This window comes from Saccostrea echinata, unplaced genomic scaffold (assembly GCF_033153115.1).
Source record: "Saccostrea echinata isolate AGI-Se365-2 ecotype Australia unplaced genomic scaffold, CSIRO_AGI_Sech_v1 ptg000054l, whole genome shotgun sequence".
NCBI lineage: Eukaryota > Metazoa > Mollusca > Bivalvia > Ostreida > Ostreidae > Saccostrea > Saccostrea echinata.
Genome location: NW_026889803.1, coordinates 50,207,879 through 50,234,188, shown reverse-complemented (window position 1 = coordinate 50,234,188; position 26,310 = coordinate 50,207,879). Strand labels below are relative to the sequence as shown.

The window sequence follows — 26,310 nt, the reverse complement described above, 5'->3', positions numbered from 1 at the left end:
GAAAACTAAAGTTATCATCTTGAAAATATTTGTAAAGTATGAATTTCTGACCTTGACCTTTGACCTCAAAAACAATACGAGTCTTTTTTTTAATGCAAAAAAGAGTTGTAATATAAAATTTCATTGCAAAAGCTCGGGCTTTTAAAAATATCGCCTGGAAACGAAAGTGATACACATAAAACAGAATGTATGACCTTGACCTCAAAATCAATAGGCGTCTTATTTAGGTCATAGGTAGTTGTGGTTTAAAATTTCATTGCAAAAGCTCAAAGACTAGAGATATCGAATATTACACACAGACAGACACGAATTAATATCCCCCACTTTCGGTGAAAGTGGGCAATAAAAACTGAGGTTATTTCAATATAGATGGACTTTAAAAGACAAACAAGGATAAAAGTTCAAAATACATGTAGATAGATTCTGTAAGTTAAAATTATTCTCAACAAAATACTTTTTTCATACTGATAGGTGTAATTATACAAGTAGCAGATACTGATACAGATTTAAATGAATTTTTTTTTCTATACTTTGAGTTCTTCTGTATACGGAGATGTTGCACAGGGTACTCTGATGAAATCGCAAATTTTTGGGTGAGTTAAATTTTCCTCGTATGAAGAGACCCATGAATTCACGTACCTCATGATGTGTTAATTTGTTATCAAGATTGCAACACAAAATAAAATCCCTAGGAACCAACGTTTACCCCTAAAACCTGCCCTGAGGCCATGGATTTCACATTTTGAAGCGGTTCCCTTGCACATCATAATTAAACATTTAGTTTGTCTATTACCCATGAGCAGAGAAGAAAAGTTTCAAAGAATTAATGCATTTACAGTATATGATGAATAGAGCCCTTCAGGCTTGCCCTAACTCAAGAACCCCTGACCCAGGGGCCATAAATTACACAATTTTGGAAGAGGCGTCCTTGCTTTTCATGATTTTGCACCTAATTTATCGGTTAATACCCAGAAGCAAAGGAGATTTTCAAATAATTTAAAAAACTTTTTCAATATGATAGATAGAGTCACTCTATAAACATCAGAACATCTGAACCTGACACCATGAATTTCAGATTTTTGGAATAGGCACCCTTGCTAATAGTATCCATGCACTTGTCCCATACTCAGGAGCAGAGAAGAATTTATGCATTTTCACTATATGATGAATATAAGAGCCCCGTCCTAACCCCAGAACTCCTGACCTACGTGTAGGGACCATGAATTTCAGTCTTTTAAAGAGGCACCCTTGCTCATCATACTTATGCACTTAGTTTTTCTAATTACATATTGTTTTAGACCAAAACACTCATGTGAAAGCACTCTTATTACTGTAGTAGATCATGATCATGTAGATATGAATGGCTTAAAATACTGATGAAGGTAAACTTACATTGTACGAGTGTACTTTTTATAGACTTCGGAAAGCATTTGACACTGTCAATCACAAAGTTTTATTATACAAACGCGTGTTTTGGCATATTTAATGATACATTTGAATGCATGGTTTTAATCTATCTAATAATTCGTGTACAGAGAGTTAATTACACTAATTGGGAAGGCAATCTATCGGATGAAAAGTAACTACATGTACGTGTATACATGTATTGCAGTTCCACAGGGCTCTATTTTAGACCCACTGTTGTTTTTTTTAAATCCTGTATACATGTATTAATAACTATCTACAAGCACTGTTCAAACATTCTCATGTAAATATGTACCGGGTATGCAGACGTACGATTCTTCACAAGATGTAACAGATAATTCGGTAGAAACATACAGCCATGCAAAGATGTGTGAAGAGATATGTGAAGATCTACAACGCAGTGTGTGTTGGATTGAGCAAAATAAATTACTAGTAAGCATAAATTTGTATAAAACTCAATTGTATGCTTGTTAGGTCTATACAAAGAGCTGACTACATCACATACATCTGAATTTTGCACCAGTTTGCCAACAGTAGCATAAACATGCTTTATAGATTAGTAAAAACTTTGTAACCTAAAGACATATTTATTTATTGAATTCAACATCATATCAGTAAATTATCTGCATCAAAGTCATAGTACTTCATGATATGTCCAGGGGAGAATCCAGGATTTTTCTAGTAAAATATCCAAACATGAAACAGATGTGTCAGACTCTGTCGTATCTTTTATTTCAAGCTCACTGCATGGGATATACATGTATCGTGTCGACATATAAATGGAAATAACTATTGTTAATTGATAATACGTCGTCAATATATCTAAATGTCGAGTTGAAGGCCACAACAAGAGATTTCTTTTTCTCATGTATAAGATTTTGAATAAATTCTGCTTCATATAAATACAAAAATAGGTCTGCTAACAACGGGGCGCGATTGGTACCCATGGAAATTCTAACAGATTAATTGTTGGAAGATCTGGTCTCCAAAAAACACATAGATACTGTCAATCAGAAACTCAAGCATCTTTTTAATATCAACTTCAGAGTACTTGTGTGTACAATCAGAATGTTTTTTAACAAAATAATTTTGCAAATGACCAATGACAAGGTATGTAAATTTACGAGTTCCATTTTTATTGAAAAGGCAGCTGTCAATGAAGTCAAAAATCCTGGATTTTAATTTATTGTGGGGAATCGTAAGTTTTTATGTTATTGATTTTGGTAAAATTTTGTGATTTCAAATTTTCAAAAGTTCTTTGGGGGTTTTAAGTATTCACATCTGATTTACACCACCGCTCCTCGAATATATTTGTTGCACAGTACTCCTGAAGTTTCTCCTTCACTGCTGTTAATATTTTAGTGAGGAGTAAAGAAAGAGGCTAATGGTAGAACATTTACTGGAACCTGCTACATGTATCTCTCTCTCTCTCTTTCTCTCTCTATATATAAACTTTTATCGGAATATTCGGGCGCAAACGGTCGGTGGGGCGAATCGTCAATAGGGGGCGAAACGTCCTGTTACCTTTAAATCTGGTTCTCTTGAGCTGGTCTCCGTGAACTATCACAATGGTGACATGAATGTCCTACGTCGTCCGCTATCCAGCATTTCAACATTAACGTGCTGTAAACCTTCGAATCAGTATGTTTTACTCCTTTGACTTTTGACATTTATAAAATTTATTATTAGGTAATATTGGGAAAAAAATTGTCAGTGCATCGAAGTGAATGAACGATGTTTTAGGTTGCAGACATGTGTCATGTAGGCCAAACGGAGTTCCCTTTATGTTATTTGTCAAGAACAGCGAAGTTATTTTGAATGTCTTTTCGCCTTAAATGCAGATTATGCAATAATTCTGATTATTTAATTAGCAATGTTTTTATATTCTTTAAAAATAGAATTATTACAAAAGGTGTATCTTTTGAAAATCATTTGAAATATTTGTTTATGGTGCTAATATATATCTATTGAATAAATCTTTTATTTATTGGGGTTTAACTGTTTAATGCATTTATTTAGTTCTATCTTCATAATTTTTGCAGACGTCCAAGAATCTATCGTTGGTTAAGTGTGAGTGAAGCAGCTACAGCATTGCGTCCTTTTTACTTTACCGTCCATCCTGATCTCTTTGGACAGCACCCCAGAGAAAGGGTAGAGCTGCAGTGATTTAATTAAGAAATAAATCTGCAATTTCATGAATGTTGCAGGATAACCTCAGAGGTCTAGAAATGTTTGAAATATAATAGCCGAAGCGTTAGCCAAGGCTTTTACATTCCAAACAACATTTCGAGACCCGAGGAGGTTATCCTGCATCATTCACGACAATAAGGACTTTATTAGCTCACCTGAGCCAAAGGCTCAAGTGAGCTTTTCTGATCAAAATTTGTCCATTGTCTGTCATTGTCGTTGTTGTTGGCATCGTTGTTCTTGTTGTTGTCATAAACTTTTCACATTTTTATCTTCTTCTCCAGAACTACTGGGCTAATTTCAACCAAACTTGGCACAGAGTATCTTTGGGTGAAGAGATTTCAAGTTTTTTCAAATGAGGGGCCACGCCTTCTTCCAAGGGGAGATAATTTGTGAATTCATGAAAAATTTATGGCATCTTTCAAAAATCTTCTTCTCAAGAACCACTGTGTTAGAAAATATGAAACTTATGTGGAAGCGTCCTCAGGTAGTGAAGATTTAAGTTTGTTGAAATCATGACCCCTGGGGGTAGGGTGGGGCTACAGTGGGCAATCAATGTTTTACATAGGAATACATAGGGAGCATCTTTAAAAACCTTCTTCTCAAGAACAGCAAAGCCTTGATTATTCATATTTACATGGAAGCATCCTCAGGTAGTGTAGATTCAAGTTTTTTCAAATAATGACCCCCATGGGTAGGGTAGGGCCACATTGGGTGATCAATGTTTTACATATATATTATTATAACAGTAACTTGATCCGAAGAGTTGTATCACGTCGAGTTGACAGGCGCGGATCATCAGATCAAACGAGACGCGAAGTGTCGAGTTTGATCTGATGATCCGCGCCTGTCAACGAGACGTGATACGGCTCTTCGGATCAAGTTACTGTTGTAATGATAAATTTATTATATACCTATTTACAACCAGCAAAATATAATAAAAGGAAACTTTTTAGATCAATTACATAACTTTTATACATTAAACAAACCATTTTGTCAAGGAACTTTTTGATGCGTGAGAATAAAGACGTCATTTTTCTGTGTACTACGTCATCAGTTTCAGAGAGGGGTGATATGGATTCAGAAAACCACAGTGTGGTGATCCGGAACGTCGGATCACACCGTTACGTGATTGCGTAAATTCAACAGTAAAACTGAGTGACAAACAATTGGGTATATAATAAATAGGAATACATTGTGAGCATCTTTAAAAATCTTCTCAAGAACAGCAAAGCCATGATTGGTCATATTTATATGGCAGCATCCTCAGATAGTGTAGATTCAAGTTTGATCAAATCATGACCCTCAGGGGTAGGTAGGGGCCACAATGAAAGTTTAAACTTGTAGGAAAAAAGTCACAGTTATAGTCAAAAAAAATATGTCAGCATCCTTAGTTAGTGTAGATTCAATTTTGTTCAAATCATACCCCCTCCCTTTTAGGGGTAGGTCGAGACCATTTATGCATTTAAGCATTGCAATACTAAACTGATTTTTGCTTTTTTCCTAGCCACAGTCTCAGATAGAGTGATGTGGTTCCTGGGCCTCTTCTTTCTATTCTACTAACAGCTCTAAAATACAGCTGATTGTTTCCTCTATAGAGAGACGAATTAGGTCACCATGTCACGATTACGCTATTCCATTTAACACCAGAGGGTCAATTTTTTTGTTTACTTGTGTATCCATTGCATAGAATGCAGATGATTTGAGCATTTGTTGGGTTAAAAAATCCTTTAATTATTTATAAATTTGTTTGTAACATATATTGATTAATTTTTGTGAATGTAAAAGAACAAAATCAGTTGTTTATTTCATTACTTTATCAGTAAAATCACAGAGTGTGAATGGTGTGAGGAGGTTCGTGGGACAGCCTTACTTAGCTATAAAAGACCGACATTTTTCAGCTGTTTTAGGCATTACACACTCTTTAGACTGCGAAAGATGACACATATAGTCTAAATAAGTATTAGGTTGTACACTGAAATATTCCTTTCAACTGTACAGGTTTGATATTCGTGTTTTTTATTTGATACATGTAAGTTTTTGATGAAGTTCGTGATTTATTGGAGAATAATGTCCGCAGCATTTCTTTGATCTTGGCAATAACTGTGGTAGAATACATCATATCATATATATATATCTATATATATCTATATATATATCTATATATCTATATCTATATATATATATATATATATATATATATATATATTCAATGATGTTTTAATCCTTTCAGATCTTGATATATGGGCAATGCAATGGGTCCATGAATATTATTCTCTTTTGAAAAAAACAATATTACATACACGTCTCTCAAAATCTCCCAATATTGCAACCCCTTCTGCACCTCCCGATTAATTTTCAACTCTGCTGTGTTTTGAAAATCTTCAAATTGAATATTATTTGACCTAGGCAACCACCTCTGGAATTATTGGGGATCCATGTTTTATGCCTTGTTCACAGATATGAATTGTTTGTAGATTTTTGAGATATATCACTGTTATCTTCATCTTTCTCACTGAAATGTTATCTTGTTTCATATAATTAACCAGTGTAAAAAAGGAAATTAGATAACAACTCCAGTGCTTTGTAGCTTCATAGGAATCAACATGTTATAATGAAATTGTAAAATAAGTGATAAGACACTTGATATTCAATGACCATCAATGATTATTACTGAATGCAGAACATTGTAATTATTGTAGTTGCTAAAATTCTCCAATGCCATATTAATGCTAGAGTGCTCATTAAAAATACAGATACAGTGAAAACTGTCTAATCCGACACCTATGAAATCCGTTTCACTGTGAATTCTGACCTTTATTTTCATACCCATTTTACTATTTTCCGTGTTCTTTACACTGTACAGTCCAACATCCGTTCCATTCCGACACAAAATTTATTTCTCAGTGCATGTCGGAATACATGGGTTTCACTGTATCTTGATTAATCGTGAATAAAGCTTTACACATTCTAGTTAAAAATAGACTATAGGATTTTGCTAAAACTTGCACACCCAAAATATGCCACCTCTTTATGAGGGTATTTCCATTTTATCTATGCATATTAATGATATTGGACAACATTAAAAAAAAAATTATTTTGTTTAAAAAACAAATATGTTTAAAAAAAAAGAAAAGAAAAAAAGACATTTAATTTGGTATATGAAATCTTTGTTTTACTTTACTAACAAGTTGATAAATCAACACCATTTGGGGACTAAATTTTAACACATTAATAAACTAGCTTATTTTGAATACCAGATACCACATTACTTGATTACAAACTATGTCATGAATTTTTTTTGTTTTGTACTAGACAACAATTTGGTTAAGTTTTCCAAATTTTCAAAACCTCTCATTCATACTGATATAATTTAATTCTGATTGTAGCACGCCATTTGATTGGATAAGAAATTTACTTTATATCGTATAAATTGGGTTACCTACGTCACAATGACTTTCGTCAAAAAGGTATCAATCCGCCTGACATTATATTTAAATTTTGTACAATTTGAAGTCATTTTTTAAGGGCAGTCTTCTTTTTTCTTACACTAAATGAATGAAAATTAAATTATAAGGAATGAAATTAATAGCTACCCAATTTATACGGGATAAAGTGGGTTGGAACAGTTTACGCTTTTTTATAAACCGCTTCGCGGTTTATAAAGTGTAAACTGCCCCAACCCACTTTATACCTTATAAATTGGATAGCTATTAAATTCATTCCTTAAGTCAAATAGAAGTTAATTCTTCCTAATTTAAGGGGTAGGATGGTCCTCTGCAATTTAAAAATACATTGATATAGAAACTTCAGTTTTGAGACTCACCAGCTGAAAAAATTCAATTCTCCAGTTGTGATTGTTTAACTCTGTCACACTTTTAATATAGACACATATATTGAATCATTCTCCTTAATTTTGAGTTATTTTATTTAAAAATTAATGTAATTAAAAACATTTGGGAAAATGTTTCAGCTTTATAATAAAGGAGTTATAGAACTTATATTTGGTGAGTATTGGCACTGGCAAGCCCATGCATCTTGTGCCAAAATTCACCAATACAAGTTCAGTAACCCTGTATTGTTTAATATCATTTGTTACCTGGAAATTTAGAGACGGCTTTATTTATTTCAGTCTATAAATGAAGATTCCCTAAAGAAACTTCACCAATATATATTTGCCCTCAGAAAACAGGAGAGAGTCTCACCAACCAACCTAACATTTTTTGCCAAGAGAGACACGGATAATTTTAGTAACTATGATCCTGTTAAATCATCTTTTTTTTCAAAATTATAAATTATTTAATGTATTGAAATTTGATTTGCTAGTTAATGTTATATTGTTTTTAAAATCCTGATGTTGAGGTGTTAAAATCCATTAAAATTGTAGAGCTGGTTCTTATATTGAAATGAAAATTTCCTCAATGAAATTTAGTCCTGCTTTAAATTGTTTATTAAACATTTCAAATTTTCCTTCACAGGTTTAAACCATGTAAAAGTTCACTTAGCATCACCCAGTATTCGGGATACTGTAGCAACAGTTCTCACTTCTTGTCAGTTGCCATTGGATTACATCAACACATTATCAGATGTACCCACAACTACCAAGAGAAGGGTTTACCATGGACCTGACTTCGGAGACATTTTTGCTGGACGGAAAGGTGGTGAGGCATTTTACAGAAAAGTCAGAAAACTGAATTTGATGTAAGTGATTGATATGCATGCAAATGTATATGGCATTTTATTTTTATGCCCCATAATTGAAGATTATGGAGCATATAGTTTTTGGTCTGTCCATCCATCTGTCAGTTAATCTGTTTGCAAATCTTTAACCTTGCCCATAACTTTTGAATGGTAGATGCCAGGGCTTTCATATTTCACATGTGTATTCCTTGTGAAAAGACCTTTCTTTGGGTACCAACATTATTGACCTTGAGACCTTGAAATTTAACCTACTGTTGCAAAAATTTACTAAGCTTTAACCTTAGATAACTTTTGAACTGTTGGAGATAGAGCTTTTGTATTCACATGTGTATTCCATGTATTCAGACCTTTCTTTATGTACCAACATTTTTGTCCTTTCAATCTTGACCTTTGAGTTTGACCTATTTTGAAAAACTTTAACCCAGGCCATAACTTTTGAATGATGGGTGCTAGGACTTCCATATATGACATGTTTATTCCTTGTGACAAAACCTTTCTTTGGATTCCAACATTTTTGACCTCATGACCTTAACCTTGGAGTTTCACCTACTGTTTGAAAAACCTGTAACCTTGCCTTTCTTTTTTGAATGGATGCTGCCAGGGCTTTCATACACTTATGCGTTCATTGTGACAAGACTTTTCCTATGGTACTATTAATTTTTGTTCTCATGACAGTGACCTTGAAGTATGACCTACTTTTTGAAAGACTTTAACCTTGGCCATAGTTTCTGAATGGTTGGTACTAGGGCTATTATATTTCATATGTGTATTTCTTGTGACATGACCTCTCTTTGTTAATCAACATTTTTGAACTCTTGACCTTGGAGTTTGACCTACATTTGAAAATTTCAACCTTGTCCTTGAGCTGCCATATTGTGGCATCAGTGTTTCGCAAACACATCTTGTTCATTACTCTGTGAATCAACTGGGAATCACATGATGTATGCTATCTGCCATCAGTATCATCATCATAGATATAGGTGATGTACCTACCATGTCTGCTTGTATGTCAAAGCATCCAGGCTATTTTTCCAAAAAAAGCAGCAAAAAATTCTAATGAATAAATTAATACAAAATTGTTCGATGAAAGAATACAAGTATTTCTTGACTTCACGGTATTCAAAAATTACCACAATACTGCATATTCTTAGACTAAATCTAAACTCCTAAACATTGTCAATTTCTGTGAAAATTGCTGGGTTTCTCCTCCTGGATCCACTGAAAAAGGGGGGGGGGGCTTTATATGGGCCCCCCTCCTTTTCAATCAGAAATGCATCCACATTATTTTTGCCTAGCTACACAACTTGATATGATACAAATGTACTTGTCAATTAATTAATGGTCCACACAGGAAGTGCCAGACAGCTAAAATATATAGCAGGATAAAGATTAAAAAGTGGATGTTTTAATGTTATTATCTATTGACCTTTCTTTCTAGTACATCCTCAAATGATATCAATTATATAAAATTAGGGAAGGTGTAGAAGCCAAGCATTTTGAATTACCAGAGAGATAATTTAGTGGCAGTGTAATGGTCAGTGTGACTTTTTAGCTCACCTGAGCTGAAATTTGTCCACTCTGTATTTTGTCATAAACTTTTCACGTTTTCATCTTCTACTCCAGAACCATTGTGCCAATTTTCACCAAACTTGGCACAGAGTATCCTTGGGTAAAGGGGATTCAATTTTGTTCAATAAAGGGGTACACCCTGTCCAAGGGGAGCTAATTAAGAAATAGTGAAAATTGGGTGAGTAATTTAAAAATCTTCCTTCCAAGAACCACTGGACCAGAAAAAAATGAAACTTTCTCCTTTCTGGGAAAGTGTAGATTCAAGTTTGTTCAAATCATGACCACCAGGGGTAGGGTGGGGCCACTATGGGCGATCAAAGTTTTACATAGGAATACATAGGAAAAATCTTAAAAATTCTTCTCCTCAAGAACAGCAAAATTATGAGTAGTCATACAGTACAATTCGTTTATAATCATAGTTTATTTGTCAAGCCAAAACTTTATAATAAGCGACTTTTATAATAACCATAGTCGGCTGAAATTCATGTCAGACGGCTGACGATACGACGTTTGTGTAAATTATTGGATGTAATATACATCTTACGTTACATATAATTTTGATTTTTTAGGTTTATTTGGAATACAAGTTAACTGACATATCATTTCACAATATTTACTTACTGTTTCCACTTTTTATTATAAATAAATTCACTTAAATAAAGCTTAATACGCTTCAAACTCAATCTTCTAGATCCCTTGGCATCCATCTTGTTTATTTTGATCTACTTTCATTTTTAATTTATGGTCAATTCAAATTACCAATGTTTCGTTTCGTTTCGGTTTTGTTTTGTTTTTGTTTTTGTTTTTTTGTTTTTGGTCACATATTAAATAAATTAACACAGCATGCATTCAAATTGTTTTTTTTATTCATCCAAAGTAGACATAAAAAAATACCTATTTACACTTAATGTCGCCGTATAATTAAAATCGATAGGCTGATGAGCATATGCATTCAAAGCCGCTTGGACAGACTGGTGAAAGAGTTAATTTCACTTAATCATTTCTTAATTAATCGGGTAGTTTTGTAAATGATATTAACTATGAACACTGATCCAGACACCAAGCGTAAGAAAGCTTGGGTTAATATTGACACTAATTTTAGTTTCAACACATTTGGTAAAACGTATTTATTACGAACGTACAATTCAGGATTAACATAAGAAGAAAATAAGTTATGAAAAAAAAAAGAGTTCGTGTTATCCTGTCATGTACTTCATAAAATAAACAGACTCCCTGTCAATCGCTCAGGTAAGTGCACTGAAGTGTGACTACTCTCCCCAGTCTTTCACTATCGGCAAATTTCAAAGTGAAAATCAAGCCATTGTGTATAGACAAGCGACAGTGCATGAACCACAAGTGTAGATAGGTGTTATCTTTTGTTTTGTTGATTGTCCCAAGAGTGAAAAGGTGTGAAAAAAATATTACGGACGGACATTTTCTATTATAGTAAGCGAAGTGTATACTTTTACCTATGATAATAACAGACAAAATTTATAATGAATTATTAAGAAATGGTTTTGTGTTTCAGATATCTATGATAAAAAAAGAAGTATGATATAAAACCGGTATGATAAAAAACGAATTGTACTGTATTTGTATGGAAGCAGCCTTAGGTAGTATAGATTCAGTTTTATCCAAATCATGACTCCCAGGGGTAGGTTGGGGCCACTATTGGCGATCAATGTTTTACATAGGAATACAGAGGAAAAATCTTTAAAATTCTTCTTCTCAAGAACAGCAAAGTCGTGATTAATCATATGGAAGCATCCTCAAATCATGACCTATGGGGGTAGGGGAGGCCAGTGTTGAGTGATCAAAGTTTTACATAGGAATACATAAGAGGAATCTTTGAAATTCTTCTTCTGAAGAACAGCAGAGTCATCATTAGTCATCATATTTGTGTGGAAGCATCCTCAGGTAATGCAGATTTAGTTTTGTTTAAATCATGACCCCTGGGAGCAGGGTGAGGCCAAAATTGAGTGATAAAAGTTTTAGATAGGAATACATACGAAAAATCTTTAAAAATTCTTCTTCTCAATAACAGCAAATTCATCATTTGTCATATTTGTATGGAAGCATTCATCAGGTAGTGTAGATTCAGATTTGTTTAAATAATGACCCCAGGGGGCAGGGTAGGGCCATGATGGGTGATCAGATTTTAAATAGGAATATATAGGATAAATCTTTTCTAGGGAACAGCAAAGCCATGATTAGCCATATTTAATTTAATTCTGGTTGTAACACACTTTTTGATTAGCTGAAAAATTAGTTTATACTGTATAACCTGGGTTGCCTATGTCACAATGACTTGCGTCAAAAAAGTATCAATCCGCTTGATGTTACATTTATATAAAGCATAAACTGCCCCAACCCAGGTTATACTGTATAACTTGGGTAGTTATTAAATTCATTCCTTAATTATTTGGAAGCATCTTCAGAGTTCTGTTCAGATCATGACATCTGGGGGGTAGGATGGGGCTGAGGTAGGGTGGTTCCACAATATGTTATTTTTATTTTACATAGGAAAAATCTGCTGATAAAGAACAGAAGTCTGGTGAGTAGGTGTGTCCCATCGCAAACTTGAAGGACAGAAAAAACAGAGATATTCAAGGTTTCAAGACATTGAGAGTAAAATACTTCTAGAAAAAGTGCTTGGGACTTCAAGATACTCAAGATATTTGTGTTCAAGATACCATATTTCAGTCGTATCAGAATGGAGACAGAGATTGTACTTGTACTTGTCTGTTTAAACAAATGGTGGTGGCCTGTGTGGCGCAGTGGTTAGAGCGTCAAGAATGGAGACAGAGATTGTACTTGTCTGTTTACACAAATGGTGATCGCCTGTGTGGCGCAGTGGTTAGAGCATCTGCTACAGAGTCATGGAGTTGGAGTTGATCCTTATGTCACAGGTTCGAATCCACTGCCGGACGTGGAGACCAGTCCTTTGGACGAGACTCTATAAACCAAGGTCACCTGTTGCAATAGGTGTTGGCATGAAAAAGGTCCCTCACTGCTCAATGACCCTGAGTGTCGAGCATAGGTTAAAATTTGCAGCCCTCCACCGGCAAGTAGTGGGGTCTCCATATGAGTGAAAAATTCTCAAGAGGGATGTTTAACAATATACGAACAAACACAAATGATGATATACTAGTATTTGATATTTTTCCTTATATAGTTGAACTTCGGTATCTTGAACACCGATATGTGGAATACCATGCATATGTTGAAGGTTTTTGAAGTTCCAACCCCTTATTCTTTAAGTACATGTATTTCACCCTGGATATCTTGAATCTTCAAATATCTTGAAGTTTTTCCTCTGTCCCATTGAGTTCAAAATAACAAGGCTTGACTGTAATTAGAAAATGTATTTATTTATTACAGATCATGGTTAAAAACTAATTCTAAAATCTCAAGAAAAAACACAAAGGAGTCTCAAGAATATGAAAAGGATGTTCAGGACATCACAAAGAGGTTGAACAAGTTGGTTGGGGTAAGGGCAGTTAAATGGCACACTAATTGGGGACCGCGTCGGTACACTGCCTGTTTAACCTCACTGGAAAAGGTCTCCGAGAACCACCCAGAAATGGTCAAAAAATATTTAGCTGGTAAGAGACTTTATGTTGTCAGATAAATATGAATTGTACAATGCAGTTATTTCCAATGGTTAACCACATGTACTTGAAATTTCTGCCTATAATAGATTGGAAGAAAATCTTAAAGCATGTGTGATAAAATGGTTCTGATCTCTTTATAGGGAGAGATGTTGTAATCAGTGACAGAAATGGTGTCAGTTTGTCAGGGGAGGTGTGCCTTAACCACACAGATGTCCCACAAGTCTGGCTAATGGTATGTATAAAGATCTGAATTCTTCATCTGCTGAACAGTTTTGAGAGGTGGGTGGGTGGACCCCCCCCCCCCCCCCCCTTTTGCTGCTGTACCTCAACTGTAACTCAACTAAGACAATGACTAAGATATGTTCTGAAACAATCAAAAAATAAAGTTCTTATGAAACTGTTAACATCGTGGTAAGAACATACTTTGCCATAGATTAAAAAGAGGTACCCTTTAAATGCTTCTTAGTAATGATTACATTAAAGGTAATTTTTTCTACATAGAGACATCTTACATTAACTTTAAATTTAAATATACATGTTTATTTCAAGCAATTTGAATTTTAAAAATCTTTTCTTGAAGACAAAAACATCATACATGTGAAAATATTTACATTCATTGAATATCACCTCCTTTATCACATATGAAAACCACCAAAACTTCTTGAGTTATATCTTTTCAATGCATTTAACTTTTGGGTTGGACAAACCAACACTATATATAGCAACATCTGTAATACATGTATAAGTAGAGGGAGCCCTTAAGTTGTAAAAATTTTTTTCTTATTCTTTTGATTTATTTAATAAAACATGTTCAAAACAATAGATCTCTGGGTTCTGTATATTTTCTACTAACATAATATTTTTATACTGGCCAGAAATATACAGGAGACATCTCCTTTTAAGATGCAGTTCAAATGTAGAATAAGGTAGGGGGATTAATGCCCCATGGACATAATTATTTCTATTAAACTTACTTGAAGAATTTGATAGTGCTCTTTAATTAATTATTACTTGTACTTTTTGACATTTCAGAGGCTGACTGCAGTCCCAGCATATGATGCAGTTTTAGAACGTCTTCCATACATGGAACTTGAACTGTCTCGATTATTATGTCACATTAAGATCCGTCGACGGGAACGTCACCACATTGTTATGGCAGAAGAGTATGAACTTTTGTTGAACAAGATTTTAAATACCTTGAGACGGAATCAGGATCTTGTTAGGCGAGGGTTCAAAGGCCGTGACCTTTCTTACTTAGAAATGGTAGTGGAAGGGTGAGATTTTCAGAGTTCTTTTACAATGTAACAACGTAAAAAACAAAACCAGCTGACTTATAAATGATTCTTTTCAGGAAGAGGTATTACAATGTATAAATAAAATGCATTTCAATTCTTGTTCATATATTCATACTTTTAAATTTTTAGTGCATGCATTGATCTTGGCTTTCGCATACAAACTTATTATACCCCCAGCAAACAAAGTTTGGGAGGATATACATGTATAGGAATTACCTTGTCCGTCTGTCCGTGCAATCTTGTCTGGGTTATATCTTGTAATAGAGATTTGAAATTTAAAACTTGATGAATCTCATACATGTACTTGGAATCTCATACTTGATCCAAAGATTGTTTATGACCTGAGGATATGTCATGACCTTGACCCAAGGTCATTCTGGCAAGTTCAAGGTCACTGGCAGAAAAAGTAGGAAATTCTTGAAGAAATTCTTGGAGAATCATTGGAAGCTCATACTTGGTACAAAGATTTTTTTATGACCTGAGACTGTGCCATAACCTTATGCACAAGTCAGTGTGACAAGTTCAAGGTACTGGCAGAAAAATAGTAAAATTCAAAACAGGTCTATAATAATATAATAAAGAAAGATTGGATTTCCATATTTCACTTAAAGATTACTTATGACCAGAGGGTATGTCATTTCATTTTGGCAATTTCAAGGTCACATTTACAAAACTGCAAATAGGCACTTTAAAAAAAATGCAATGGGGGTGTTATTTTGTGAGTTCACTCACAGTACCTCAAGCTGCTTTTGAAGTAATGTTTAATTTTGAATTCTTCTATTGGCAGGTCATCAGCACCTCTGACCTTGACAAATTTGGGGCAATATTTAATTCCAGTGTCTATGCCAGGCTCAATGATTATTGAGTTTATTAAGAACACTCAGCACCAAGCAGAAGAACTTCTTAGGGATTCAATCTCGTAAGTACAAAATAAATACTTATCACCGGGGAAAATGTCATATACCAGTACAATTAAATACTCCATATACGGGTACAAATAAATACTCCATATACTGGTACAAATAAATACTCCATGTACTGATACAAATAAATACCCCATATACCGGTACAAATAAATACTCCATATACCAATACAAATAAATAATCCATATACTGGTACAGATAAATACGTAATACAAAACAAAAGAAGTAACTAAGGAATGCTGTCTTGTGATTTAATTTAAAGAAATACTGTAGATCACCAAATTTTTGCAATACCTTATTTTGGCGAAGTTGTTTTTTTGTATTTATAAGCAAAACAAAATTTTCATGAATTTCGGTTATTGCTCTCTGTATTCTTTAAAAGTAGAATTATATGTGAGAATGAAATTTTCATGAGCAGACGGTCTCGCCTTTACTTACACCAAAATAAAGTTTGCACAAATAAAAAGTGATTTACATGTACAGTACTTACACATAACACCAGGCAAAAGAACTTGAAAATGCAATCTTGTAAGTTCAAATTAAATACATACATATACCGGTAATACCAGGACTCAAGACCATAAACTGAGAACATATTTAAGTCAAAATTTACATTTCAATTATCTTGATCTTTATTAAATCAAAATAATTAAAAAGTTGCAAGTTTGTATAATATTCAAGTTATTGAAAGTTATACTTATTTGAAAGTTTGACTTAAGTCTATTCTCAGTTTATGGTCTTTGAGCCTGGTAAAAGAACATAGGAATCCTTAAAACCAGCAGAACTGAATTGTATGTACAGTGATTCTGATCTGAAGAATTATTGTGCTCAGCTTTACATTTATAGTGTTATTTACTTGTTGATCATAAAAAGAATATTTTACAGAGTGATTTAATGGTTTGTTTTAGTTTGAGGATGATTGAGGATGAGGTGATAGAACAATGTCGAGATAAACTAGGTCTCTGTGACCTGGAAAAAGACCTGAATATTTCCCCCGCTCAGATGACTCAGTGCTGCGAGAGACTGATGGACCGTTCCAGTGACATTGCAACAAACGTGGAGGGTATTAGTATAAGAGTGACGCAGTATTACTCCGTTACAGATGATGGATTAGTGTGTATTCCTTGGAACTGGTCAGACGAGGATTCCTAGTGATTTTGAAATTTGAAATATAATGTAGTGCAGTATATTGTGAAAAAAAAAGCATTTATTAAATTCATAATGATATATTTTAAAAGGCTTTCTTTACATTTTTAGCTCTATTGGTCAGAGACCAGAAGAGCTTATGCAATACTGTAAATTCCTAAATTTACAAAAGTACTTATATCCTGAAATGTCTCTTTTGATGTCAAATTGCGAGAACAGTAATTCGCGAGTGGACGGTTGATCGAGATTTTACATGGATTTCATCACCATAAAAATAAAATAGAGTAATTTTATTTCGTGAGTGATGCTTCTCGTGAAATTAGGCGATAATTAATTCCTTGCGTACATTTAGGAATGTACAGTAGTAAGGTGTCCCCTGTCTGTCCATCTCTTTTTACACAATTTTTAAAAATGCTCCTACAGTTTTGGTCCGATTTCAGTAGAACTTGGTAAACAAGTAGACTACAGCAAGATACCGGTACATAATTCTAAATATAAGTTTATAATTTTGGTGAATGGTGTTGCCATGACTACCAAAAATAGAGATTTTTGTGAATTTCTTTCAGGAAACTTTCAATACAAGATACATAATTCTGGTATTGTTTTTTTGATTTTGATGAACAGTATTGCCATGGTTACTAAAAATATTTTTTTTTTTTCAAAATTCAAAATGCTTCTTCTACTACAGTTTTGATCCAATTTCAATAAGACTTGGTACACTAGTAAACAATACTTATAAACATTTTTATGCCCCTGGATCGAAAGATCCCGGGGGTATATTGTTTTTGTCCTGTCTGTCTGTTTATCTGTCTGTCTGTTGTCAACTTTAACCTTGCCCATAACTTTTGATTGGTTGGAGCTATGACTTTCAAATTTCACATGTGTATTCCTTGTGACAGGACCTTTCTTCGGGTACCATCAAATTTGACCTTTTGACCTTGGAGTTTGACCCACTTTTGCAAAATTTTATGAGACTTTAACCTTCGCCATAACTTCTGAACAGTTGGTGCTTGGGGTTTCAAACTTCACCTGTGTATTCTTTGTGACAAGGCCTTCCTTTGGATACCAACCACTTTGACCTTTTGACCTTGACCTTGGAGTTTGACCTACTTTTGAAAAACTTTAACCTTGGCCATAACTTTTGAACAGGTGGTGCTTGGGATTTCAAACTTCACATGTTTATTCCTTGTGACAAGATCTTCCTCTGGATATCAACTTCTTTGACCCTTTGACCTTGATCTAGGAGTTTGACCTACTTTTGAAAAACTTTAACTAGCTTGGCCATAACTTTTGAACAGTTGGAGCTAGGGCTTTCATACTTTACATATGTAATCCTTGTGACAAGACCTTTCTTTGGATACCAACCACTTTGACCTTTTGACCTTGACCTAGGAGTTTGACCTACTTTTGAAAAACTTTAACCTTGGCCAGAACTTTTTAATGGTTGATGCTAGGGCTTTCATTCCTCACATATGTAATCCTTGTGACATCACCTTCCTTTGGATACCAACCACTTTGACCTTGACGTTTTACTTACTTTTACAAAACTTTAACCTTCGCCCTAACTTTTGAACAATTGCAGCTAGGTCTTTTGAAATTTCACAGGTATATTCCTCGAGACAAGACCTTTCTTTGGGTACCAACATTTTTTATCTTTTGGCTTGGATTTTGACTTGCATTTGAGAAACTTTAATCTTCACCATAAGCTGCCATAGGGGGGCAACAGTGTTTCACAAACACATCTTGTTTTTTATCTGTTTTTTTTAGGTCACCTGAGTCACTCAGGTGACCTATTGCTATCTGTTTTCGTCCGTCGTCGTGTGTCGTCCGTCGTGTGTTAACATTTGAACATTTTCAGCTTCTTCTCTGAAACCGCTGAACCAATTTCAGCCAATTTTTGCATGTGGCATCTATATGTGAAGGGGAACAAAATTTATGAATTTCATGGTCCCTGCCCCCCTGGGGCCTGAGGGGTGGGGCTAAAACCATCAAAATTAATGCAATCTTTAAAATTTTCTTCTTTACTCCTGGACATCAAGCAGTCAAACTGTTGACATGATTGTAATAAGCATTGAGCCCTCTACCAAAATTGTGAAATTCATGGCCCCAGGGTCAGGGGTTCTGGTGCTAGGGCGGGGCTATATAGATCATATAGTGAAAGTGCATTATTTCTTTGAAAATCTTCTTCTCTACTCCTGGGTATTATTGAAACAAATTGAATACATAGTTATGATAAGCAAGGGTGACTCTACCAAAATTGTGAAATTCATGGCCCCAGGGTCAGGGGTTCTGGTGCTAGGGTGGGGCTATATAGATCGTATTGTGAAAGTGCATTATTTCTTTGAAAATCTTCTTCTCTACTCCTGGGTATTATTGAAACAAATTAAATACATAGTCATGATAAGCAAGAGTGACTCTACCAAAATTGTGAAATTCATAGCCCCAGGGTAAGGGGTTCTGGTGCTGGGGGGGGGGGGGGGGGGGGCTATATAGATCATATAGTGAAAGTGCATTATTTCTTTGAAAATCTTCTTCTCTACTCCTGGGTATTATTTAAACAAATTAAATACATAGTTATGATAAGCAAGAGTAACTCTACCAAAATTGTGAATTTCATGGCCCCTGGGTCAGGGGTTCTGATGTTAGGGTGGGGCTCTATTTATTATATAGTGAAAATGCATTAATGCTTTAAAAATCTTCTTCTCTGCTTCTGGGTATTATTTAAACAAACTAAGTACATTATTATGATAAGCAAGGACACCTCTTCCAAAATTGTGAAATTCATGGCCCCAGGGACAGGGGTTCTTGTGCTAGGGTGGGGCTATATAGCTCCTACAGTGAAGGTGAATTATTTCTTTGAAAATCTTCTTCTCTGCCCCTGGGTACTATTTAAACAAACTAAGTACATTGTTATGATATGCAAGGATGCCTCTTCTAAAATTGTGAATTTCATGGCCCTAGGGTCAAGGGTCCTGGTCAAAAGGTGGGGGGGGGGGGGGGGGGGGGCTCTATTGATTATATAGTGAAAAATCAAAATTTCTTTGAAAATATTCTTTTCTGCTTCTGGTTAAAAAGCAAAGAACTAAGTACATGTATATACAGTAGTTATGATGAGCAAGAGTGCTTCTTCCAGAGTAGTGAATTGCATTACCCCTGGGTCAGATGTGCTGGTATAAGGGTGGGGCTGTTGATAATGTAGTGAAAATGCATAAATTCTATTAAATAATCCTGTCTGCTCCTTAATGTTAAGCAGTTAAACAAAGTGATTACTTATGATGAGCAAATTTGAAACTTCTGGTCCCAGGGTGAGAGACTCTGGTGTTTCTCGGTGGTGAAGGGGGGGGGGGGGGGGGGGCTCTATTGATAATATAGTGAATCTGTAGTGAAATGCATTATTTCTTTAAAAATCTTCTCTGCACTTCGGCATATCAGAGGCAAAAAGTGTAAAAGTTGTAATAAGGAAGGGTATTTTTACCAGATTTTTGAACATCTGGACCATTTGGTCAAGTGTTCTGGTCCTAGCCAGGGCTCAATTAATTTGCATTCTACTGAGAGGAGTTATTCCCCTTTGCCGTTTACTTTTGATAATTAATCATTGTAAATAATGTACTTGAAAAATTAATAGAATAAGAGGATTATGCAAGAATTTTTATTGTATAATACAAAAAGTATTTTCATAGTTTTAATGATCATGTGGACTTGTAAGTGATAGATAAATAAAAATGAGACAAAAATAACTTGTCTTATTAAATGTTCATCAAAGACCAAGAGAGGCCAATGTAAGAGATTACAACAAGGAATTAAAATAGTACAAAAGCACTGACAGTTTGTTAATATACTGTATGGTGATAGTGATAAATGGGGAACAGATTAGAACCTAATTAATGAACTGTTAATGAATAGTAGACTAATTATTTTGTTGATCCTGATCACCCTATTTTTCTTGCTTTTGGGCAACAAAGCTTCACCTTTCATTTCATTTTAATTAATACTCTATGGATCCTCTAAATTGTTGTATTGTACTCAGGTGACCGTTAAGGCCCTTGGGCCTCTTGTTTTTTATTCTGATGAATGGTCTTGCCATAATTACTAAAAATTGAAAATTTTGTGAAAGGTTTTCAAACTGCTTCTCCTCCTACAGTTTTGGTCTGATTTCAATTAAACTTTCTACACAAGTAGAGTACACTAAGATACAAATTCTTTTTATAGGTTTTTGATTTAGATGAAAAGGGTGTTGCAAAGGTTACTGAAAATAGCAATTTCTTTCAAAATGCTACTCTTCCTACAGATTTGGTCCAGTTCAATATGGCTATGTATACAAGTAGAAGGTACAAAGATACATTATTCTTTTTAACAGTTTTTTGATTTCAATGGACATTGTTGCCATGGTTACTAAAAATAGAAAATTTTGTGAAATTCTTTCAAAAGTCTACTCCTATAAGTTTATTCTGATCTTATTAAGACTTTTTGTGCAAGTAGAATAGGAATTCTTTATATTGGTTTTTGATTTTGACTATTAATGTTAATCCTTAAGTTGAAAAATCATTTTCCAGAAATTAATTAATTTAGAAAATTGTCTTTTGAGGTGTTTTAGCTCACATGAGCGGAAGGCTTATTTGAGCTTTTCAGGTCACATTTTGCCTGGCATCTGTCTGTAAACTTTTCACATTTTTGATTTCTTCTCAAGAACCACTTTGCCAGTTTCAAACAAACTTGCCACAAAGTATCCTTGGGTAAAGGGGATTAAATTTTTTTCAAATAAAGGGCCACACCTTCTTCCAAGGGAATAATTATGAACTAGTGAAAAATTACTGAAATCTTTCAAAAATCTTCTATTCAAGAACCACTGGACCAGAAAAGATGAAATTATGTGGAAACATCCTCAAGTAGTGTAGGTTCAGGTTTGTTCGAAACATGACCCCCGGAGGGTAGGTAGGGCCACAATACGTGATTTAAGTTTATCAAAGGAATACATAGTAAAAATCTTTATAAATCTTCTTCTCAAGAACAGCAAAGCCATGATCGGTCATATTTATTTTGAAGCATCCTCAGGTAGTATAGATTAAAGTTTGTTCAAATCATGACCCAGGGGGTAGAGGGAGTGGCCACAACAGAAATCAAAGTTATACATGGGAATATATAGGAGATATCTTTGAAAATATTTTTGTTAAAAACAGCAAAGCCATAATTAGTCAAATTAATTGGGAAACATCCTCAGGTAGTGTAAATTCAAGTGTCTTCAAATCATGACCCCCAGGGTTAGGGTAAGGCCTACAGGGATGATCAGTTATACCAAAAAATCTTCTCAAGAACAGCAAAGCCAAGATTAATAATCTTAATAAAGAAGCATCCTCAGGTAATGTAGATGTTCAAATCATGACCCCCTAGGGTAGGGAGGGGCCACAACAGGGGATCAAAGTTATATATGAGAATATATAAGAAATATCTTAAAAAATCTTCTCAAGAACAGCAAACTCTAATTAGTCATATTTATATTAAGCATCAAATCATCCTTTTGGCTAGGGTGGGGCAACAATAGAAGATCAAACATATGGGAAAAAATCTTTAAATATCTTTTAATGCCATGATTATTCAAAGAAAGATAGAAGCATCTTCAGTTAGTGTAGATTTAAGCTTATTCAAATCATGCTTCCCTTCCTTGGTGTAGGGTGGACCCACATATATCACATATATTTAAACTTTTCTATACTGAACTGTTTTCTGCTTTTTCCTAGCCAAAAGTGTTCAGGTGAGTGAGGTGGCCCATGGGCCTCTTGTTCGTATTTTCAAAATATTGTATCAAAGATTAAAATCATATCTCTTGTTAGATAGGTAATTGTAACTTATTTAAATCTGAACAATCTTTTCCTTGGTAACATGATTGATTCACGATTTGGACCTTTAATTTTTTTAAAATTATTTTTTAGTTGGATACACTTAAAATCAATACAATTATTTTAAAAACTTAAGAATATATACAACCTGAGATAATCAAGTAATTAATGCATTTACATGTATTTTTAAATTGAACCCTTTACAACAAATACAGATTAACACTATATTAAACATGTAATTCAATGATCAATAAAATTTATTTTGAAATGTACCCTCTTCACATATCTTTTAGAAAGCTGAAGAAGTACTTTTAATTATATTGTTGTTCTTGAAGACGGAAATTCTGCACTTTTCAGACTTTGTACTTAATGGAAATCTGAAATGCAATTGTCATTCTTAATGACATTATATCTTCTTTTAAAATGTTTCATGCGGGTTGAAGAGATGGATCTAAGTTAAAAGTGAGTAAGTATCCAGTACAAATAATAATATACAACTGTGCTCACCCCAGCAGTCACATCGTCAACTCTTAACTACTGTGCTCTCTTGGAAAAAAAAATACATCAAATCAAATTCACATACCAACTCATCGAATGAATATTCGTTGACATCCCCAATATTAAAGCATTCTATAAGACTTGTTCTTAGATTATTCATTCTGTGATCAGAGATGGGCCTGAAAAATTGTCAAATGTTTTACATAATAATGTTGGCCTCATTTTGCTTTTTTAATTACATTTTTGATACTATGGCCCTTAATTATGACAGAACAGGTGGAAAGGTAGTCAGTGTTTGTTTTATATTAGAGGAGTCAGTATGATCTCAAGAAGAAGACTACAAGTTATCAGTAAGAAAATGGCTTCAACCATTGCATTAAGTTAAATTTGCTCATGTTACAGCTACATTATGGCTGTCAAGTTTTACACAAAGAAAAAGATTGTAATTTTTATTTTCTCATATTGTTAGATGAGTTTGTACATGAATAAAAATGACAATTGATTGCGCCCATGACAAAAGGGCCTTATGGCAATTTTGCTAAAACAGAGAAATAACGTCATAAAGATATGACGTTGCAGACGGTGAGCGTCGACGCAGATTTTTTTTTATCCACGTGTTTTACGTTTTGACACGTCTAGCTCACTTTTGTCGTTGTTCTCAACATTGAAATAATTATTTATTTTCATTTATATCTTTAACTCTAGTCCACTGATATTAATTAAAATATTTAGAATTTTTAAATTATTCGAGACCCGTTTCTTTACTACATGTTATTGTAGCTTAATAATTTATACGTCTCTGATCTGGGCTATGTATTTCCATGGAATTATGGATGTTTCGGGACCGCGATGTTTCGGGACCCCGACGTGCTATATAATAATTAGAATAATATGCTATATCACCATAATAAAATAATTTGTTTAGATCCCGAAAAAAATTAACTCAAGTCCCGAATCGTCTTTACCCAAGTCCCGAACCGTCTTGTTGCTAGTCCCGAAACGTCGTATTAGTCAGGTCCCGAAACGTCGTGGTCCCGAAACATCGTGCACCCTTTCCATGTATAGAAGCTTCAGACAAGGTGATTTTCTGGATAATTGAATATGGATGAACGAATGCGATTTTGATATATAGACATATTGAAGTTATTTGTTAGACACGGGTATATTATCAAAATATCGCAGAGGAAATCGTTTTCCTGTATAAGATCCGCCCCACCATTCTCAACTCATCGATCATGTAAACATTGCAGCAGTGGTACATCGTGCATAAATTTTTGTTGTAAAATGCTTTAATTGCCAAAAATTTGAAACTGATCACACTTCTTCCAACAAAGAAAAGTATTCTTGTAAGTTTTCACAAAAGTACGAACCAGAGACATATATGTCTCTGTACGAACGAATGACAGACGTGATATTAAATTTAAGACCTAAATAAAAACAAGAGAGGTAACTCTGACAAGCGAGATACTAGAGAGGTACCAGAGAGGGACTTTCTTTTTTTTTAACACCATTCAAAATCAACATACTCATACAAATTTGCTCCCGTATTATAAAAAAAATATTTTTAAAAATCTTACTTATCATCAGTTAAAAAAACGTTTTAATTATAAGTATTATATTTATATTTTCTTTAAAAGTATTTTTGAAAGCTCGTGGAACTAGCTGCTGTCAAAGTGAAAGAGAAAAAAAAAATAGAATAAGAAATAGATGCTACATTAAACCAAACTTTCATTTATTTTTTAAGTCTGTTACAAGTGCATCTATTTATTTTAACATGAAATTATTTTTTAAAATAACTTGAATTTTCATTTTTTTTCAGTAATAATGATAATAAATTTAAATAAAATAAAATGAAATTGAACAAAAAATTGTTTCGTCTTATTTTTGTTGTTGCCACTTCCGATGTAAGTACTTGAAAACAAACAAAAACTACCTAATGAAATAAAATTGTTCTAATTTTTCTAGCTGAAAAAAAAGTTTACATGTATGTATACCTGATGTGTGTGTGTGAGAGAGAGAGAGAGAGAGAGAGAGAGAGATGTTACATTAAATCCAGTTTATGAACACAATGTGAAATGTGAAACTTTAATGAAGAGGCGAATTTTCAAAAACACAACAATATTGTATTATTAAAAGAAATCTCTATCTCTTTATTTTTCTTTTGCTGTCTATTTATTTTCAGTAACTCGAAAATATAACATTTTGGTACTCGTGTTGTGCATAAAAAAGTTCAAAGGTTTTAGCTTTATCTGCAGTTTTTAGTCACTTAAAAGTCAAAAATATGTAATCCTTGTCATTTATAGAATCTCAGCATTGTATGTCATTACAGTTCTATTATCAATCTAAAACTCGTTTTCTTATTGAAATAATAATCTCAGTTATCGGTTTAGTATGATATTGCTTAACTTGCTGTTGAATTATGTTGTTATTTCGATTTATTGAAATAAATCTTGTTAAGATCAAATTGTATTGAAACATCCATTGTATAAATTAAATTAAATGCTAAAAATATACTGCACAAAAGACTAAGAATATGTTTGCAAGTTTTTATTTTTGTGGCAGTGCAGGAGACCGAGGAAGAGGGCCAGGGTTATTTTGTATTACCGGGACCTAACTACTGTACAGTGTATCTGTAACACTTTACAAGGATAAGCATATCCAAGTCTCTGGCATGGGGCCAGAATGGAATTTTTATATTGTAAAACTTCATATTTAATAACATTTGAAAACAATATCATTAGAATTTCATACGATAAAGAAGCCGCGAGAAATGGGGGGGGGGGGATTCTACACACACTATCACATAACAATATTTACATGTACCTAAATGTGTGCCACATTGTAAAAATTTGTCATTTAAAAACTCAGCTAGTCAAGGAATATTATGAACCAGTCGCATTTTTGACTGGATATATAAAACTTTCAATTAATTTTACACACACACCCCCAGCCGAAAAAATTCTATTAATTAATCTGCATGTCATTGATTCATAACGACAACATACATATAATTATTTATTTCTTAGAAAAATCTATTTGATATTAATTTAAAAAAAAATGAAATATTTATTTCATTCAAAGTTCGGATAAAATTTGTTGAAATGACAATAAAATACC

General features: G+C 33.8%; 1 protein-coding gene across 1 annotated transcript; it reads left to right on the top strand.

The window, feature by feature from the left end:
• The first annotated feature begins 2,992 nt into the window (after window positions 1-2,992).
• On the top strand, window positions 2,993-16,952 carry LOC133172449 (T-cell activation inhibitor, mitochondrial-like). Its single transcript, XM_061307331.1, has 9 exons — window positions 2,993-3,066; window positions 3,468-3,576; window positions 7,745-7,862; window positions 8,091-8,313; window positions 13,264-13,487; window positions 13,637-13,728; window positions 14,529-14,770; window positions 15,579-15,710; window positions 16,624-16,952. Exons 1-9 carry the CDS (start codon window positions 3,002-3,004, stop codon window positions 16,865-16,867), a joined length of 1,449 nt encoding a protein of 482 aa, XP_061163315.1. The 5' UTR covers window positions 2,993-3,001; the 3' UTR covers window positions 16,868-16,952.
• The last annotated feature ends 9,358 nt before the right edge of the window (window positions 16,953-26,310 follow it).

What these genes read in the sequence shown, in the direction of transcription:
- LOC133172449 (XM_061307331.1), top strand. Translation starts at nt 3,002, where the DNA reads ATGAATGTCCTACGTCGTCCGCTATCCAGCATTTCAACATTAACGTGC. An exon ending in GACAGCACCCCAGAGAAAGG is followed by an intron (nt 3,577 to 7,744) that starts GTAGAGCTGCAG and finishes TATTTATTTCAG; the next exon opens with TCTATAAATGAAGATTCCCT. An exon ending in TCCCACAAGTCTGGCTAATG is followed by an intron (nt 13,729 to 14,528) that starts GTATGTATAAAG and finishes TTGACATTTCAG; the next exon opens with AGGCTGACTGCAGTCCCAGC.